A 20,602-nucleotide genomic window follows, 5' to 3' on the forward strand; every position below is an offset into this window, starting at 1 on the left:
GGGGAGCAGGTAAAGCACACCCTGCTGCTCCCCCCCCCAAAGCCTCTGAGTAGGTCTATAATGGGACTTGAGAATGTGCATTTCTAACAAGTTCCCAGGTGATGCTATCACTGCTGGTCCACAGACTACACTTTGAGAAACACCGCCCCAGTGTTAAACTGTAAGTAGAGGACACTTCCATCTATGAAAAGAAGGGAAATCTAAGATGTGTCCCTTGCAGTAACTTAAGATGAGAGCCCATGGAGTAGAACTGAAACACCCACGTCATGTTTCCAGGAGTCTATTTTAAAGTCCAAACAAGGAGTCAGCAAACTTTTTCTGCCAAAGGCCAGAGAGTAAATATTTTCAGCTTTGCAGGCCAGACAGCCTCTGTTGTAAGTCCTCAACTCTGCCACTGTTGCATGAGGGCAGCCATAGACACACAGTACACACAAAAGAATGAGCACGGATGTGCCCATGTTCCAATAAAGCTTTATTCACAAAGGCAGATGGCATGCTGGATTTGGCCCGCGGGCTGTAGTTTGCCAACCTTTGGGTCTACCTAATGTGATAAAAATGATTCCTAGGAGACAATCTGTTAGTTGGCCAAGCCCAAGTATGTCTATGATCAATGAGAAACTAACCAAGTTGGAAAGCTGACCGTGTAAGCCAAGCAGTGGCATCCAGTTTAGTAGTACACGACTGATAGAACACGGCCCTTACTGGAAGATAAGTGCTTTACTTGCTGTTCAGCCCCTAGAACCAACTGTTTAAAGATGACTGGCTTCCCGCTTCATCCTATTTCAGTATGGGTTTCACTGTACCGCTGAATATTATTTCCTTGTATCAAATGCATTCTCTCTGTGGCACTTTGCCTAGAAATGATCCATTTCAGTGTAGCAGGATCATTTGTTGAGTTACTAATTAATTCATATTTTGTTTTCCATTTGTTTCTCTTTCTCCTTATTTCCAAAAGGGCCCACTGGGCTGTCTTTCCTCAGGGAAAGTTGGCATTGCTGGCCTGAGGGTGAACTCACTGAATGGCTTTTGTTAAGAACCTAAGCTCACTCATGTCTTGAAGAGGAAGAGGAGAAGGCGAGTGTCTCTGATGGGGAGAAGTGGCAGCAGATGAGACAGGAAGAAGGGACTCACAACCTCCCTGATGGTCAGTTCCCAGATCTCTTCTGACTTGACCCAGTTGGCCATTTCTTCCCCTTGGAAATATGTTCTTCACTTGGCTTCCAAACAGCTCCTTCTCCTTACCTTGCTAGCTCCTCCTCCTTCATCTTTGCTGGTCCCTTCTCACCTCCCTGACCTCTGGCAAATGGACTCTCTGAGGAATCAGCTCCTGGTCCTCTGCTGTTCCCTCTCTCTTCTTCTCACACACTCCCTGGATGATCCCACCCACCCACACGGTTTCATACACCCACTACGCACAGAGAACTTCCATATTTACATCTCCAGACCGAATATCTCCACTGAACTTTAGTCTCGCACAACCACGATCCTCTCCACATCACCACATGGGCTGTGAGATGTCTCAGATCGGATATGCCCAAAGGTAAACTCCTGATATTGCCTCATACGTGCCATCTCCATCCCCACAGTCTTCTTCATCCGAATAAATAGCAAGGCATTCTTCTAGCTGGGCAGCAGCCCCCCCAACCTGGAGTCATCCTAGACTCACCTTTTCCCTTTCACAATTTGTATCTAATTCAATGGTAAGTCTTGCCTGCTCCACCTTCAAATTATAGCCTGAATAATACACTTCTCACCTCCTCAAGTGCTACCACCCGTAGTTTAAGCACCGCCAGCTCTTGCCTAGATTGTTGCCATGGTCTCTTGACTGGTGGTTCTGCTTTCACACCCACTCCCTGTGTAGCCTACTCAACTCAGTAGGTAAGGTGATGCTGTTGAAACATACAAGAACACTTATTCCTTTGCTCAAAACTCTGCAAGCTACTATTTCATACAGGGCGAACTCAGAAGTCAAAGTTCTTACCCTCCTCACTGGATCTGGCCCTTGTTCCTTCCCCGGATTCCTTTCCTGCTCCTCTCCTCCCTGTTCTGTCCACATGGCCACCAGGCCATCAGGCCTCCTGATGCTCTCCAATCGTGTTGCCCACATTCCCCCTTCAGTGCCTTTTCATTGCCGTGCTGGAAATGGTCTTCCCCAAGATGCTCCATAACTCGCTCCCTCACTTCCTAAGGTCTTCACTCAAATGTCTCCTTTCCAGTGAGGCCTTCTCCACCTCTCTGTTTAAAATTGTAGCCCCTTCCTTGCACTCCCTTTTTTGGCTTCTCTGCCTTACTTCTCTCCCTAACATTTATCACCATGCAATATACTACATGTTTTACTTATTTATTTCCTGTTTCCTTCCACCCAAATGCAAGCTCCAGGATGGTGCGATGAGCACAGACCCCTGGTCTGAGGGGGGACTGTCAAGAAATGCACCCTGGGACTCTGCTCAGCACTGGAGCTCCAGAGTCTTCTGCCTGGCCTGGGAGGGACCATGCAGGCTGGGGCAGTTATGGCAGCAACGGTTACCTTGGCTAAGGGAAAGTAAGAGGCCCCTTCCTACTTTCCCAGGTACACTATAAGCCTGAGAGAAAGAGCAGGCAGGAGGGGAGAGAGGGAGAAGACAGGAAAGGAGGGGGGAGAAGGGGAGAGGTTGAAGAGAGGACTGAGGGAGGAGAGAGAGAGAGAATGAGGGGGGAAGCAGAGAGAGAGAAATAATAAAGATTGAGATTAAATTCACCAAAACTAGATGGAAAGAGGGCTTGGAATTGGATTTATTTGAATTAAGGAAAATTTTTATTATGTGACATTTCCTACAGACCTACTAAGGTTATGAAGCATTATTCATACTCACTACAATGTTTCTTATTACTTGAATAACTGGAACAAGTAAGTCGACAGAACAAGACAGATCCTGCTCGGCGCATGCCATGAAAACCGAATCTAGGGATGGAAATACAAGGGTGAGGAGAACTTTCTACCTCTCCCCCAACTTCCAATGTGGGCACGCCATGCTTAATTGTCTCTTTCAGAATCTCCCCCATGATTTCCTAATAAATTCTGATGTGCACCCGAGTTGGTCCCCACTTCCTGTGTTCTCCCTCTGGATGGAAAAATGCTGCTAATGAGGAGAGGTTCAGCTCGGATTTGTTTGATGACCAGAAAGCCTGACTCTTCAATTCTCACTCCTCTGGTTGAGCAAAGGTACACCTGTTTTTTTTCATCCTCCCTCACTCCAGCAGGAATTGCCCACGGAACCCCATGCGGATGCCAAGACGCCAAGATGCCAAGACGCCAAGGCTCATTAGCCAACAAGAGCTGTTGATTCCTCTGCCTGAGATTTAGGACCTCAGTGTTTGCCTGCAGGGCCGTGCCATGTGGAACTCCAAGCAGCTTTTGAAATTTGGCGTCCTCACGGAACAGGGCCAGCCTGTTCATTGAGAGGAAGAGCTGCCTATTTGTTTCAGCTCTGGAGGCCAAAAAAGAAAAGAAAAAAAAAATCAGCCATTTGCCTATTTGGCTGGTATTAGGGCATAACATCTCTATTTTCCTTTTTTTTTTTCTTTTTCCTTAGGCATTAAGATCTTTCACTGAGGGTTCAAGGTTAAAAGATTTGTATTCTGTTATAATCTCTGACAATTTTATTACTGACACCTTGGGATCTCTATTTCTGGTCACTTTTCAAGCCTATGTGAAATCAACTTCACTTTCGTAGCCATCAGTTTCAATGGTTTGAAATGATTCAGATAATATTCGAAGGGAGAGGCAGATTATTTTAAATTCTTGGAAGGGGCTGGTGGGGTCCTGTGACAAATTCCCTGGCCTTACAAGCAAATTACAATCTCAGCACCCCCTTCCTTTTTTTTTAGACCCCTAGAGAATGAGATACCTTATCCTCTCTAAATATATCCCGCTGTAAAATCGTTTATTACAGCACGAAAGGACTTGGTCAGCACAAGTTCTGCCATTATTTCATGTTTGCCTGTCTAAAGTTAGCTATGCATTTCTACTGAATGGTTGATCCTAGCTAGACAGAAGAGCAGCCACGGGCAATTATCACTTTAAAGAAGTGGGGGGAAATCAATACTTATTTCTTTTTCTGTGTGAATGGAAATAATGAAGCCACGATGGCGTCGGCTGCTACAAAAAATACACATCCTTCGACTAAGTTCACACGATAACAATGATTTAACAAGAATCACGAGTCAACAGGAACACAGTCAAATTCCCAGGATAAACACTTTCATGTCTAGGACAGTCGGAAGTATTCACGATGGTCTTTGCCGGTACATGTCCTATTCGTTTCTCTTCCCTGAGTCTGTCTCTGTGTTACTGCTTTATTATGTGTCCTTCCTTCGTAGCTTTCAACATCTAAGCGCCTCTATTAAATTTTATGTCAGGCTGGAAACCAGAGCTAAAAATAAGGCCAGAAAAACATGGATTGATGTTTACAATAAACATTTATTGAGCACCTACCTGCATGTACCAAGCACTGTGCTAGGGTCGCCGGATGACAATAAGTAAGACTCAGGCTCTGCTCGCAAGGAGCTCACAATATACAGGTGACGGAGGGGCAGGGTGGGCAGACAGGCAAGCCCTCTGCCAGAAGAGACGGTGCCTCTAACAGAGAGGCTTACACAGGGCACTGTGGCAACAGGAATGATGGGGTGAATAATTGAGCCTACAAGAATCACAGTGTGTGTGTGTGTCTGTTATGATAAGTTTCACAGAAGAGAAGATTTTCAAGCTGAGGCTTGGAATGTAGGTTCCTGTCAATAACTAGAGTTGGAAGAGGTTGGAATTTCAACAAATGTCAAAAGAGGAGGAAAACACATCTGACGAGAGGTATGTCATTGTGTCATTTGCGGGAAACTCCAAGTAGCTTGCTATGGTGGAGCAGAAGACCCACATGCACGATGGAAGGAGAAACTAGAAAAACAACAGATGAAAAGATATGGAAAGACTTTCCTTTAGCAGTGAAACCAGGAAGAGGTTGGATCACAATAACAAGGTCTATGTTATCATGAGAGTAACCTATTAGATCTGACCAACAACAGCAGATTTTGCTGACATTGAGACCAAAATGCCAAATATTTGCAACCCAAATCTTTTCTAATCTGAAAAGAGATCTCAGCATGCTTCCCTGAATGTGAAGAACCTAAGAGATCTTATCAGAATGGTGGATAGTTCCCCAGTTGGACTCATTTGTTTACAGGAACTGCCCCAGTCCCTGAACAAGTCATTCTAATGCATAAAGGAGCGCTTTCCGAAGAGAGAAAGGGCTCCTAGCTTGAATTGGAAAATGAGTCAGATAAACAAGATAGGCAGCTACCTAGAAACAGGTTCCACTAACGTTAGTTCTCCTCCCCCACATTATTCTTTTGACTCCGTTATTGTCTTGATTGACAAAGTGACTTTAGTACCAAGCATGACAAACATTTCAGTGATAGCCAACTTGTATCAGGCCATTTCAAAAGATGAAGAGAGGGCAGATGTTTACACTGCATTGTCTCCGTCACACAACCTATTCTTTTAGAGGAAAAATTCTTTAAAAGGTAGAGAAAACTTCAAACATCACCTTCACTGAGAGCATCTGAAAAATGGCAGGTCATCGGAGCCCAAGGTTAACTGATCATGAATTCGACATTTGTATTCTGCATAGTCTTTTACTTGATTGGTTGAGTCTACAGGTAGCAGAAAGTCTGAATGATTAGGCTGAACAGGTTAGAGCATCTGAAGAAGGCAACGAAACGTCCCTGACATACATGACACCTGCCCAGAAGAAGTTTAACATCCTTTCCAAGTCATGTGGTTTGAACCCAGGGTTGTCAGTGTATGGGAATGTAAATTCATTACTTCTTACTTCCAGGTCTCCCTGGATGAAGTTCTGCTATGACCCTTAACCCACAGAACTGTTATTGATCTCATGAAACAGTTACGGGCTCAATGATGGAAATTTTCATGTCATGGTTACCCCAATGCATTTGAAGATGGTGCAATGATCAAAAAAGATGCCAGTGATGACAATTGAACGTCCCTTTGCCTTCCCAGCCTCCTTCATATATTCTCAGGCATAGGATGACAAAGGGAAGTCCACGAGTCACATGAAGAAAGACTGTAGCCACGGATACACGACCAGGAGCTTCTCTGTTCCTCTTCACTCCACCCTGCAAATGCCATCAGCCTGCCCTACTTCCTCCTCATTGCCGCTCCTGTGAATTCCTCCCCCATCTTGCCACTAACCACTGTCCTCTGCCCAAAGTTCTGCTGCTGATGCATTCCAACTGAACCAATGTTCAACCCTTGTGTGACATGGAGTTTGTGTTCAAATAGTTGTTGAATGAAATAATGACCCCCAAATCCTCTAAGGTAACAAGATTACAGGGGAGTGTCGTTTTGAATGAAACAATGCTTCCTTATGTGGGGTGAAAAGAGCAAGGGTTCTGGAATCACGCCAGCCTGATTTGTGCCACACTGTGCCACTAACTAGATTTAGAACAAGGGCTTAATTACTCTGAAATGCTGTTTCATCAACTACAAAAAAAAAGGAAGATAATAATCCCTACCTTGCAGGGTTGCTGTGAGTATTAAAAGAGATAGTACATATGAATGCCTAGCATAGTGCCTGGAACATACCAGGGCCTCAAGAAATGCTTATCTCCCTCCTCCCTGTCTTATGTAGGATTTTAGGATGATAAATAATAGGGAGTAACTAATCTCCAATGTGGCTGGAAGTCTTAGAAAGAGATAAAACAGCAGTCATAGGAAGAGATAGTGTTAGGAATTTTTAAAGGAAACAAATGGTTTTATGGTTAATTTTCTTGGTTGGGGTTTAAGAGGAGATTCACGTTGTCCATTAATTATACTTACCTATTGGGTCTAATTGGCAACTACCCCAAAATGAATAAAACAAGCGGGAGTCAAGAGAGAAAAACGGCAGGCATCCTGTCAAAAAATAAAATCTTTGAAATTTCCACAACCCAATGGTGGAATATACATTTTATCAAAGCAGACGGACTCACCCAATTTATAAATGTATACATGTGATGGAAATCTAAGCTGCCCATTCAAACTTTTGAAAAACATCAAACACCCTCCGTACCAGCTCTACCGTGCCTCATCACTCCTCCACTTGTTTGGGTCCTTCAAATCAGTGTCCCCTTTGCCAGAAGAAGCATCCCTCATTCTGTTGTGGCCTAGGTGACTGCTCTGGTGGTCAAAGGGTCAATCAGTGTTGAGTACTTGCAAAGATGCTTAGCCCTTGGTAAGTCCTCAAGAAATGCTGTTGCTACAGTGATTCTAATAATAATGATGAATTTGGTTTCTGTGTCTTCCAAGACTGAGCAAGAACCAGGTTGTCCTCTCTCTCCTTTGCAAAACACTTTTCTGGTTTTTTTTTGGAGATATGTGTCCTGTTTTCAGGTGATTGGCTCACTTTTGATCAAAAAGGAATATTCCCCCTCCATTGGCTAATGTACTTAATTTCTTTTCCTTTTAAAGAGGAATTGGAACCAATGCTGACGTGTCGCTCAACATGCATATTATTTACTGAAAAGATTCCCCCATTTCCAACCCTTTTCTTTCTCTCATTGCCAAGAAAATGACGAATTAGATAGATACAGCCATATTACATTATCTATCCATAGCATAAACCTACTGCTTCCTCCCTTCTATGTACATATGCGAGTATGTATCTACCTACCGGAAAAGTCACCAAAGCCATTTCATTATAATAGGTGTCCTTACTAATTTGGCTACACTATCCCAAACTGGGAGGTAAATTTAATTGTAATATCATGCCTCTGGAGTTGTTAATTGACTAAAGAAGTTAGCTTGGGTTGAGATGATTCAGTATCTCATTTCAAATCTAGGCCTCAGGGGAGAATCCCACGAACAGCGAACAGCGGTTTCTGCCCCTCTTTGTTCCTTCCCTAGAAACAACATTAACGGAAGCCCGAGGATCCTCAAGTTATGTCTTCTGGCCCTAGCTTCCAAGGATCAAGCCAGACTTCTAGAGCAGCCTCAACCGGGGGTGGTGGTTGGGCAGAGGGTAGCTGGTCAGTGAGACACGCCGTAGGGTTTTACCCGCTTTTACGGACTATTGCTTGGCGATTCCTCAGTGCCCACAACCTGGCAGGGCTGCCTTGTCCTAAGAATGTACTCACTGGGGAAAACACAAAGCAATATCCCTCAAAGCACAAAATGTAAGGGTTGGATCCTCTGGATTCTTAATAGTTTGTAAAATAATAAGCCAAGAGTAACTACTGTGTATTTTCCAGAAAGTTACCAATTAGCATGTTCCTGAGAACATAAATTCAGCTTGGGAGCACACGCCTCCCCAGGCCGCCCTACCATTGTGTACAGCAATTAGACTGCTGGCTAAATACTATGAGCAAAGCCCCAAATAGATGACAGCAAAAGCCCTCCTGGAAATTTAGCACAAGCATTTGTTTATGGAACCAAAGCACAAAACTGGCTTAGCTCTGTTTTCCCTGAAGAATGAACGGCACCCTGGTATTTTCAGTTTGTTTCTTTTTTCCTTCCAGTTACCAAACCCTAACAAACGAAAGTTAAAATGACCTTTTAGTGAAGATTAGCCAGATTTGTTGAAGATTGTTGCATGGTTGAAAATGGAAATGTCTAGACATCTAGTGTCAGTTGACTGTGACCCCAATTGTCTCATTATTTCCTTGATTACCCTTCCGGGCACGGTGGAAAAAGTGGTTTCAAGAGGGGAAATGGGGAAATAAGGGGACCAAGGATTTTGCATCCAATGAGGTTGATGCCCTAAGTACCCTGCTTTCACTCCTTGCTGAGGTGCATGGAGAACCTTTCCTAATTTGAGTTCCCTGTTGTTGTGTTAAATAGAGTAAGAAAAGTCCCTCCCGAACTATGACTATGTGAGCAGCAGACTAGAACCGTGGTGTTGTGAGCTAAGCTCTGTACCAGCTAATGCACTGTATGAAAAGAGGTAGGACGCATGACCGTTTCCAAGGGGGCTTTCCTATCTGGAAAATGAAGGCAATGAACTAGGTGAAATATATGTGTACTTATATATATGATGATAAGGTACATATATAGTTACACAGAATCCATGACCATGAGTAGCTTTGCATCTGCCCCATCCGTATATCTTTATATATGTAATAATGTCCCAGTTTTCCTGTATCATTCTCTAGTTTATCTTTACATCCCTCTGTTGAGGTGTATCTAGAAAAAGAAAACAATGAAACATATATATCTTTCCCTTATGATTTTGTTATTTGTATTTCCTAAAAACTAAACCCCAGTTCACACATAGACCTTGTTTGTATTTGCAGCTTTGCTCACATTCCACCCCTCAAAATCTTCCTTCAAATACATCTGCCACGTAGCCCCTTGAACATTCCACCAAGAAATACTCTTTGTCTGAATGCCTCTTGTAGTTCATATCACTAAAGGGCACTTAACACTTGCTGCTTCTTAGAATGCAGCTCTTTGTCTCCTGAGCAGAAACAGCGGGGGGGGGGGGGCTCTGACACAGGGTCTCCGGTCTGCCTCTTATTACCAGTCTGACACTGGGGCCATCCCTTGACCTCAGTGTTCTTTTTGGTCTGTGGGGATAATACATGGTACCTACTTCCTAGGGTTGTCATAAGGAGTAAGTCATGATTTCTTGCAAAGTGTTTAGAATAGCACTTGACTAAACACTAATTATTGTTCACATATTTGTAAAATCCTAAGCACTTCAATCGCACAACTATGCCTTATTTATCTTGCAAGACCTGTGGTGCTTTGTATGTTCCAGGCACTCAAGCCAGTACTGCCAGAGCCACAGAAATACTGTTGAGGGGAAATGCAACAGAGCAATCACTACTTATTGTAAATGACAGATATTTGGAGTTCTCATTTTGCTACATTTTGAAAAGCTGAAGAACTTTTAAGCCTGTGTTTCGGCTCCATAGGAAGCATCTTGAAGGGATAGTGGAATAACAAACAGAGTGGGAGCCACTTTTCCATAGTGAGCACCAAGGACGATCTCCAACACAAAACAGCTGTTGAATGAGCCATTGTGTGACCCAGCTCCATCTCAGGGACGAGGACCCTGGGAGAGGGGAGCTGGACTTTGGGGTGGCCAGGAGTGTAATGAAGGGAAAATGAACAATTTCGCTGCACTGTACTCACAGTAGAGATATAAAAGTAGGACATTTTCAGGAGCCCCATTATACTAGGATGTCTGGCTATGGCTAAGGTTTGGGAATAAATTTAAGTTGTTTTGTCACTTACTGAGTCCCAATAGGGAAGATAATTTTGCTTCTGATTTCAGCTACTGTCAAATGTAGGCATCAAATCTGTTACCTTGGTCTCATAATTTTTAAGAAAAAAAAATTATTTATTTATTTGAGAGAGAGAAAGAGAGAGAGAGAGAGAACAGGAGCAGGGGGAGGGGCAGAAGGAGAGAGAGAGACGCAGACTCCCTGTTGAGCAGGTAGCCCAATGCAGGGCTGGATCCCAGGACCCTGAGATCATGACCTGAGCTGAAGGCAGATGCTTAACTGACTGAGCCACCCAGGTAACCCTGGTCTTATAGCTTTTACACACATCCTTTATATGTGATTGGACAATATTATTTTCTATGATGGGTCCTTAACTAGCCTTTTCTCTTAGGTTTCCTGATCTGACTCTTTCCTTTTGTCTTAGACAAAGCAGAGGATTGCCAGCAGGTTGAGCGAGCAAGAGAAACCATGGCGGGGTTGGCTCCTTACCCAAAGGTCAAGAATGATATACATACACTTGAGGGAGGAAGGTTCTGAACTTATATATTACACGGATAGGCTGACAACTTCCAAAGGTTGTCTTCCTCCCTCCTTCTCTCCCTCCCTTCCTCTTTCTCTTCCTTCTCTTCCTTCACTCCTTCCCTCCCTCCCTCTCTTTCTTCCCTTCCCTTCCTTTCCCTTCCTTCCACTACAAAAGCTGTATTTGCTCATTGTAAAAAATAACGCTGAGAAGTACCTAAAGGGTATACATGCAACACATCAGTTCTCATCCCTCCTTTCCCACCTCAGGTTTCATTCCCTAGAAGCTACGACTGATAATTATTCACCTGTGTCCTTTCAGACATTTTATAAGTATATATTTTTTCAAATTTTTAGAAACATAAGGGTAATCATAAACACACAGTTGTACTGTTTTACAACAGGCTTTTTAACTTAAGAAAAAAATACCCTTGGATATCTTTCCATGTGAGTGCATTATTCATAATTTCAGAGTATTTCATTATACGTTTACATAAAATTTAGTCAGTCACTTATTCATGAATCGTTGGGTCAAAAATATGACTAGAATAAATTCTTAGAAGTAAAAATATATGGCCAAAGGACATGCACATTTAAAACTTCATAGGGGTAGCCAAATTATCTTCCAAATAAGACAAGTTTGTGCCCATATTTGCACACACAATGTATGTTTCTTTTTTTTTTTTTAAAGATTTTATTTATTTATTTGACAGAGAGAGAGAGACAGCCAGAGAGAGAGGGAACACAAGCCAGGGGGAGTGGGAGAGAAGCAGGCTCCCAGCGGGAGCCTGATGTGGGGCTCGATCCCAGAACACCGGGATCACGCCCTGAGCCGAAGGCAGACGCTTAACGACTGCGTCACCCAGGTGCCCCACAATACATATTTCTATATATGCTTCTTGACAGCAGATATTTGTAAACTTTGTTTTTTGCCAACTGATGGGTTGAAAACATTTCATTGTCTTAATTTTCGTTTCTTCAATTTCGAGTAAGGAAACTTACACTTTCTTCCCTGTGATCTTCCTGTTGACATATTTTGCCCATTTTCTTATAGCATTTTTCTTTTGGATTTGTGGATGTCCTTTGTTTATTATGGAAATTTAGCCCTCTGTCATGGTTGCAACTATTTGTTTTGCTTTGCCATTTGTTTTTTGAACTAGTATTTTGTAATGGGGCTTCTAAGCACTGAATTTGTTTTCTTAGAGCCACTTAGCTTGTGTGAATGGGTGAGTCACGACAGCTCTGAGTTTGGTATTATTAAAGAAGAAGGGAAAAAATACTAGGCTAGGCAGAAACAAGGGAAAGTAACAGTTCCACATATGAAGAATCCAGAGAGGAAAGGTGAGGTTTGTTTTCAAAGCATCTGCCTGTGGTTTCATTAAACCTGTAAAGCATTAGATCCTCCTACCTCTATTCATTTAGCGGGACAGAAGGGAAATTCCAGCTGTCTACCTTTGGGGTTTTATTGAAAAACACAAGCTAAAATCAAAAGAAAAACTAATTAGGGTTGGATGAACAAGGACATGTGTATCTCGGTCTCTAAACCAAGGTAACTCAATCCACCATTTATTACAAGAAGTTTCATGAATTAATCTTTTTATAGCTGTTACTGTCAGCAAATACTCTCAGTTCTATATTTACTGACATTCAAAATGTTTTAAGAGCCCTTCAGCTGTATTTTTCCAAATTATTAGTTATCACTTAGGGGTTTTTAAAGCATAGGAATGTCATATTGGATAATCAGCATAAGAAGGATTTCAATCCCTGAGAAATTCATCTGCTCATCAGGTCTCCTCAGATGTTTCCTCAACAGTTGGGGGGGGGTATTCTTATTCCCTAAAACAGTTTCTTTGCCCTTTTCTCTCAACAGGGTTTAAGTCCTGTCGGAACCTATAGCTTCTAGAGGCTGACCAATCTCCATCCTCCTGCCTGTCACCAAGATTAGTCATGTGTCTGTCACATGAGAATTATTTTCCAGGATTTATCTTTGAAACATTTGTACCAAGAGTATGGCGTCATGGAAACACGGAATCTTTCCTATTTATTTTTAATATTTTGGGATTTAAAATGTTACCAAATGATGTGCAACAAAATATGACTCCATTAAGGATCCATTACGGAAGGCACATGCATTATGCATAGCACAGCATATTCAATTTCTTTGAGGCTTAGGGGATCTATTTGAGTTAGTTAAGAAGTTAACAAAATCAGAATGGTCTAAGATAATTTATATAATTTTAGACATCTTGTCTCAATCCAATTTCAAGCAGAAATTGCAATTTCCAGAGCCAGCGCAGGACTCTGCCGCTACGCATCACTGCAAGACTCACAGGTGGAGAGTGAAAGAGCGCGGTACGAAGCATGCGCTACGAACTATTTATGGACAAGGCTCCCCAGTGAACATACTGGAACCATAACAGGCATACCTCATTTATGAGTGGCAGATAAGTTTTCTCTCCTGTGACAACTGCAGCCATTCCTTAACAACAATCTGGAATGTTAAGCTGAAAAGATATGGCAAAAACTGCTGGCTCTACCCAGATATCTGTTTTTTTCCTTCCTTCACAGTGATGGAATTTTGGCTCCTGATATATTTGTGCAGGATAAAGACTACATTTTCAAATCTCCTTTTAGCTAGGTGTGAATGTATGACCAAATATTGCCACATGGGATGGAAGCCCAAGTGGTGTGCAAGACTTCCTCATGGTGACTTTAAAGGGAAAGGGCATGACTGTCCCTTGCTCCTTTTTCCTGATGCTTTCTGGCTAGAAAGTAGATGAGATGGTGAGCTCCCATGGACCATGAAGCAGGGATGGGAGGAGCAAAAGGAAGAAGGAAACTGAGTCCTCAACACTGTGAGGCCACCACATTAAATCTGGACTCCTGTTTAGAATAACATGTACATAAGGAATAAACTCCCGTCTCATTTAGGCATCCAGCCCTTTGAGTCATTGTTAGAGTAGCAGTACCTGTGTCCTAATGAATGCAGAATGGTTCTGAGCTCAGTCAAGGCTCAGCGGGAAAAGTCACGCTAGGTTTGCAATGCCAGCTATGGGCAATTGACCCGATGGTCTCCTGCCAACTCTAACCTCTTACTGTATGGATAGCTAACATATTCCAAAATGGAAAACTCAAAAAAAAAAAAAACCCAAAAAAAACAAAAACCCTTTCATGTCACTCATACATTACAGCTTTCCTTGGCCATATGCCCGTCTCCCTCTCTGTGCTATTGTTAACCTCTTCAGGCTTAGCCTCTGGGTATTTGGTATAAATACAAAGACATGAAACTGACTTAACAATCATAATAAGAATAAAATAAGTAATATGTATAGTACTTAGGATATACCATTTATTTATATATAAATGACTATAATCCTTTAAAATAGCCTCCTGGAGAACTACATGCTTATTTCAATGATGCTGCCATTACTATATTTTTGGAGTTTTTTTGAAGTTGTAAATCCGTACGTTTCTTATAATAATAGGACTGGATCAAATCACTTAAATTTCTTTCATGCCAAACCAGCAACTCTTTATTGAGCACTTATTATGCATAACATTTTTAGTTTGGGTGTCATGGAGGTTGGTAATCAATTAAGGATGTCAATGGTACTCTTCTGACAATCTATGTTAAATTTTCTGGGTAAGATGGCTTCACAATTTAACAATAAAAAATAATACATATAAGGGGTCTACAAGAGTCCGGGGAGATGAGAAATATACACCAGAAATGGGATGTGAATTTTTAAAAAGCTTTGCTTCATGGAGTTTTATATCATGAATTTATTCATTCACTCGAGATTTATATTACTGCCCTGCTCCCTTACTTTCCAAAAAATTCTCAGTAATTTATAGATTAAAAATTAGAGTTCTCTTTGTATTCAGTTTTGAACTCTTTATTCTACTAGAACCTTGATGTATTAAAATATTCCCTGTGCAATGCATTCTATTCAGTAGGCTTTCCAGGGGCCTCTGGGTAAAGCACCCCCATCTCTGCTTCTGCCCCCACATCAGCTAATAACTGTGGACAGTAGGATTTCTCTGAGTATCAAGGACTTCGACAGGAGAGCTCCCAGCGTCAAGCACATTTCTGGACTCACTGAGCCTGAAGCATATAAAGCCGTGGTACTCAGAGCAGGTGCGGCTGAATTGGAAATACCGATCTGATTTACTTCGCGAGTCAGTTCTGCCTGTTAAGCAAGGTGGTATGTCTCTGCAAATAAGAAACAGCTTCCTACCAGTCATTACGGCAGAAAGGTCAACTCAAGTCCATTTGCAGTTTTCAGATATGCCAAGAGCTCGGACTTAGACAATGACTTTGGTCCTCACCCAGGAGAGAATAGACTCGGACCAAATGAAGTCAGATGGAAGGAAGAACTTCCCAACCGCAAGTGACGTTAGGATCGGAGGGGCATGCCGGGGCTGACATCCGGCCGATGCTGTTGGTTTAGGAAACCAACGTCTTCACTGGTTGTTCAAGATTTTAAATCTCACCGCTGGCTTGCTGTTGCTGCCTCTTCTACACGTCTTTAGACTAAAATAGAGTATCATGGGTGTGGCCTTGACAAATCCGGTGTGGGTTATTGGAAAGGTTTGAAAAACAAAAACAAAAACAACCAACCAGGGGCGCCTGGGTGGCACAGCGGTTAAGCGTCTGCCTTCGGCTCAGGGCGTGATCCCAGCGTTATGGGATCGGAGCCCCACATCAGGCTCCTCCGCTGGGAGCCTGCTTCTTCCTCTCCCACTCCCCCTGCTTGTGTTCCCTCTCTCGCTGGCTGTCTCTATCTCTGTCAAATAAATAAANAAATTTTTAAAAAAAAAAAAAAAAAAAAAAAAACAACCAACCAAACAAAAAGAAAACTCAAGGAAACTTACTTGGAGTAGTGTTTCCTGAGGGATGTGACTGGCCTTTGGACCAGGCAGGTCTTCACGTGAAACTGTTGGGCCCAAGGCAGACTATTGACATTCCTGCCTCCTTGCCCCTGTCATTCAGGAGCACGAGAAATTGTGTCAACCCCGAGGCCCCCTGATATTTTTAAATGCCTCCTAGGGGAGTCAGGGTCACCTTAGTTGTAAACCACTACAGCCATGTTTAAGAATTATCATCCAAAATGGTGGTAAAGGAAGTAGGATACCAATGATGAGGCTGTGAGCACTTATTTCTCATTATGGAAATTTCGTGGGAAAAAAATGCTTTAAATTGATGTGTGTCATGTCATAGAGATGAGCTTTTTAAAATAAAATCTCTTAGAGCCGATTGGACTCCACCAGTATTGACTCAATCTGTGCGTTAGAATGTTCCTGTGGCTCATGTACCCTATAACTCGGTGGAAAGGGGATATATTTGCTTCCATAATAAGGCATAATTTATTAGGGATGACATCCTGTACTGTCGGAAGACATTATTCTCATTATTATTTTTGTTAGTTTGGGTGAGTAAGCATACAATTATACATAAATAGGTGTGTTGGCTTAGGGACTGCATAATAAAACATAGTTTTTTCTAGAGAATTCTAAATAGCAATACCTTCAAATGCCAAATGTGATTATGCTTTATGAATTCTACCATCGTTTCTGCCACTTGTTTACTCAGAAATACCAAGCCCATTTTAAGCTGCTGCTTTAGAGAAAGTACTCTTGGTGTCTTCATGAGGCTACACTCAAATGTCAGTCATTACTCTGGGGCAGAGAAAATGCGGAGAATCAAATTCTCTGTCAAGCAAACCCCGGCAGTAGCAAAAGTATTGGTTATGGAAATCTAAACCTACCCAGACACCCCCATTAATTATTATCGCAAAATAAACTATCTGTGATGACTGTCATGGGGACATAATCCCTTAGATTGGATTTAGTCTGACATAGATTTCACTTTATATTACGGAGATGACAAAGTCAGAAATTTCTAGCCTCATAATGAAATTTCCTACAACCTAAACTGATGTTTGCAATGTAATCAGATACGCAGTCTGAATAAAACTTTGCATTTGGGCAAACCTAAAATAAAATCCAAACAACAAAGGAGTAACATTTTAACCAAATAGAGCCCAAAGGTAACTTGATTTCTCTCCTCTTCCTTCAATCCCCTTTTTGAATAAAATGGTAACTTACAAGAAGAAAATTTAAAGTGTAAGATATATTCTGGGCTGATTCACATTTAGCCCAAGTTCTAACACCTCCACCAAAGACAATAGTCGACAATCCTAGCTGGGTCACCAGCATTGCTCCAAGACACTAGAATAGCTTGAATCTCTCAAGAAAGATTCATATTCTCCATTATGCTCTGTTTCTCCAGGCAGGAGGAACAACTACAGCATAGAATGTATTTTCAACAACACAGAAAAAGATAAGAGTTTGCTGGTTATTGCTGCAATGGTTAAGATTTTAAATCAATTACTCTTCAACAAATCATGTTAACAGAGGCTTGACGATATGTTCCAGAACATAAGTTTGAGCCCTCATTTGTTCTCTTTGGACCTTTTTAGTAACTACAGACATACATGGTTTCTCCTTAACAAGCAGAGCCAGATCTGATTTGTGGTTAAAAAAAAAATCTTTCTCTGTCTCTATATCTATATCTATCTATATATATAGTAATGAATACCCTTGACCCTGATAGGTTTCAAATGAGAGGGTCTGGTCTCAGGTTGGAACGCATAGCAGCCAGGCTGTATCCACACAGGACATGGTTTCCAGCGGGGGGACCACTGTACCACCAAGAAGGCAGGAAGGGAACCAGTGTTTCTGGACAGCCACATGCCAGGATCCTTTCATATGTTGACTTGTATGTTAACTCAGTTAACCAAGGTTCATAGATCCAGAAACAGAGTCTAAGAGACTGGAATATTTATGGATGAAATGATATGCCGTCTGGATTTCCTTCAAAATTATCCAGAGGAGGATGTAGGTGGGTATACAGAGAGAGAGTCTAAGCTTGGCCACGGGCTGGTAAATGTAGAGGCTGGGTGACAGTCATTGTGGGTTATTATAAGATTCTCCAATTTTTTTGCATGTGAAATTTTTTAACAATAAAAATGTATGCACAAGAGATGCTTGGGATCTTAAAGTCCCAAGAGGCTGCTTATACGCTATTTTCTAGAGCAGCCCCTTGGTAGCCTTTCAGCTAGCACATATTTCCTGAGCAGCTGCTATGTTCCCAGCAATGTGCTAAGTTGCCTCAATTTACGTGACTATGTGAACAGCAATAAAACGAGGAATTTTTGATTATGTACCTTTTTTAATTTAAATAGTTCAAACGTAGTATGTGATGTTTGGCAATATTAATGAAAGGTGTGGGTCACCCTTGATAATTCCCTTAATCACTTCCCTGCACCTCAGTCTGATCTTTGAGATGAAAGATTTTATGTTCTTGTGAACGTCAGCCAGAGCATCGCTTTCATCCACAGACACTGATGACGCTCCTGGGACACGGTATACAGGACTACAGAGTGCATACAGCCTCGCTCCCTTGCCTCTCTCTCTCGTCCTTGCCGGGCAAGATCCTAACAGGTGCTTGACCCAATTTTATGTCTGTTCTACTACGCGAGCTGAACACGGCTACAAAGAGAACATACAACCCTCGTGATCCGTGCCTCTCCAAACTCACAACCACAAATACCAAGTGGGACCAGGGTGCTGGGGGGTAATGCTACATTTCCCTGGTCTGGTCATTCTCCCTGTCCCTACATTCAATATAGTTCCTTCCGCTCCCTAATCTCTCCACCGCCTCCCCTTCCACACTCTTTGCTGACGACCTCCCGTATTCTTTACTTCATAAAGACACTATCTACAGAGAAGTACCTGATCACCCCAGCAGAAAATGTTCCGTCCTACCCACGTCTGGCCCATATGCTCTGCCTTCCCTCCTGCTATGCAGGATGAAGCTGTCCCTGTCCTGAGGCTGAGCTCTTTATTTGTGCACTGAATCTCATCACCTCCCTCTCTCTTAGGGACTTTGTCCCAATTCCCCAGAGATTCACCCCCTTTTTTTTCTGCCAAAGCTTACTCCTTTGGGGCTCTCCCTAGCCCCTCTGTTTTAAGAATACACCAGTGCGGCTAAGAATGGCCTTGCAGATTTCTTGATGTGTCTACTCCTTACCCTGCATGCCCAATTCATTAGCAAGTCCTGTTGAGTTCCACCTTCACAATGTATCTTAGGACCAATACTATATGATTTATCTGAGGCACCTAAAATAGGCGAATTCATAAAGATATAAAGTAGAATAGTGGTTACCCGGGGCTGAAGGGAGGGAGGAAAGGGGAGTTAGTGTTTCACGGGTACAGAATTTCAGTGTGGAATGATGAAAATGTTCTGGGGATGGACAGTGGTGACGGTCACACAACAATGTATATGTACTTAATGCCACTGAACTGAATACTTAAAAATGGTTCAAACAGTAAATTTTATGTGATGTATATTTTACATTTTTTAAAAAAAAACCCAGTTAAGAAAATATCTATACCTGTATTTGAATCTGACCATGTTTTACTTCCTCTATCACCGCCATTCTATTTCAAACCACGCTCATTCCCACCTGCATTATTCGGAAGCTTGCCCCCACCTCAGTCTGGTCTCTGCACACAGTGGCAGAGTGATGTTCTAAACCAGAAAGGAGATCGTAATTTGCCAGATCACAATTCTGTGAGAATAAAACCCAGCTCTCTACAAATGTCTTCTCTTTCTTGAACACCCGGGGCTTTTGTCCCTACTTTTGCTCCCTTCCAGAATGTTCTCCCCACAGTGAGCTCCCTGACTTTATTCAGGTCTCTGCTTCCATGTCACCTCCTCACAGAAGCCCTTCCTGACTACCTACTCTACAGCAGCCTCTCAATGCCCAGGTGTGCGTGCGTGCAAACCCATGCACACAGGTCCAGTCCTATACCTTCCTCTGCTCTTTTTCTTATCAGTTCTTTTTACTACCAGACATCATATATTTATTTGTTTCCTTATTTACTGATTACCTCTCTTGAGTTAAGCTCAATGAATTGTCGACAGCTGCTTTCCCAGACCTCATCCATAACTGGTCTATAACAGGAGTTCAAGAAATATCTGTATCCTAAAAGTCATGCTTGGACTGTTGGAGGCTGTGCACGTTAAATTTGAAGTGTAGTAAATTGCAGATGGAAGAGTGTTCCAGAGCAGGTCACTGCTCACGCCCAAAAGGGTTCTCCTTTAAAAACAAAGTTCTTCAGGAACCCGTGACCATAATTGAGAAGGGACTGGTGGCAGCAGGAATGAGTGGGAGGCGGGGGAGAGACGAGATAATGGAAGCCGGGGTCCAGAGAAAATCGAAGGCACTGGTGTTTGTGATACATTATCATTAATATTTGGCATTTTGATGAGAAAGGGATTAAAGGTCTCCTGAACAGGATTCACTTAGTATTTAAGGAAAATATCTTTCAGCAGATAATGTCATTTAAGCAAGAAACAGACTTGTTGAAAGGCTACTGTGGTAGGCAGGTCACCCCTAAGTGATGAGGAGGAATGGCACCTTAATGAGAAAAATGCTGAGTGCATTCTGCACCCCCGGTGTCCTCCGAGGTGGAATGCGTCATGAGCAGTGTTACTGTGGTATGGTGGCTCATTGTCAACAGACCAAGCTGGGGCCCAAAATTGAATTCCACCATTGTGTTTAAGATTTCTTTAACTTTTGGGGGCGCCTGGGTGGCACAGCGGTCAAGCGTCTGCCTTCGGCTCAGGGCGTGATCCCGGCGTTATGGGATCGAGCCCCACATGGGGCTCCTCTGCTATGAGCCTGCTTCTTCCTCTCCCACTCCCTGCTTGTGTTCCCTCTCTCGCTGCCTGTCTCTATCTCTGTCAAATAAATAAATA

At 42.5% G+C, this 20,602-nt stretch overlaps 1 protein-coding gene across 17 annotated transcripts in view; it reads right to left on the minus strand.

Annotated features, from left to right (window-relative positions):
• The window catches only part of TRPM3 (transient receptor potential cation channel subfamily M member 3), a 774,831-nt gene that overhangs the window by 196,618 nt on the left and 557,611 nt on the right, over positions 1 to 20,602 (minus strand). For 8 of the 17 annotated variants that reach the window (XM_034646697.1, XM_034646703.1, XM_034646699.1 and 5 more), the window contains exon 7: positions 6,869 to 6,943. The exons of the other annotated variants lie outside the window; for them this stretch is intronic. In XM_034646697.1, the coding sequence (XP_034502588.1) occupies positions 6,869 to 6,943 (75 nt within the window). The remainder of the gene's footprint in view (positions 1 to 6,868; positions 6,944 to 20,602) is intronic. 17 annotated transcript variants of the gene reach the window in all.

The sequence above is a fragment of the Ailuropoda melanoleuca genome, chromosome 17 (genome assembly GCF_002007445.2).
Source record: "Ailuropoda melanoleuca isolate Jingjing chromosome 17, ASM200744v2, whole genome shotgun sequence".
In the NCBI taxonomy this organism is placed as follows: domain Eukaryota; kingdom Metazoa; phylum Chordata; class Mammalia; order Carnivora; family Ursidae; genus Ailuropoda; species Ailuropoda melanoleuca.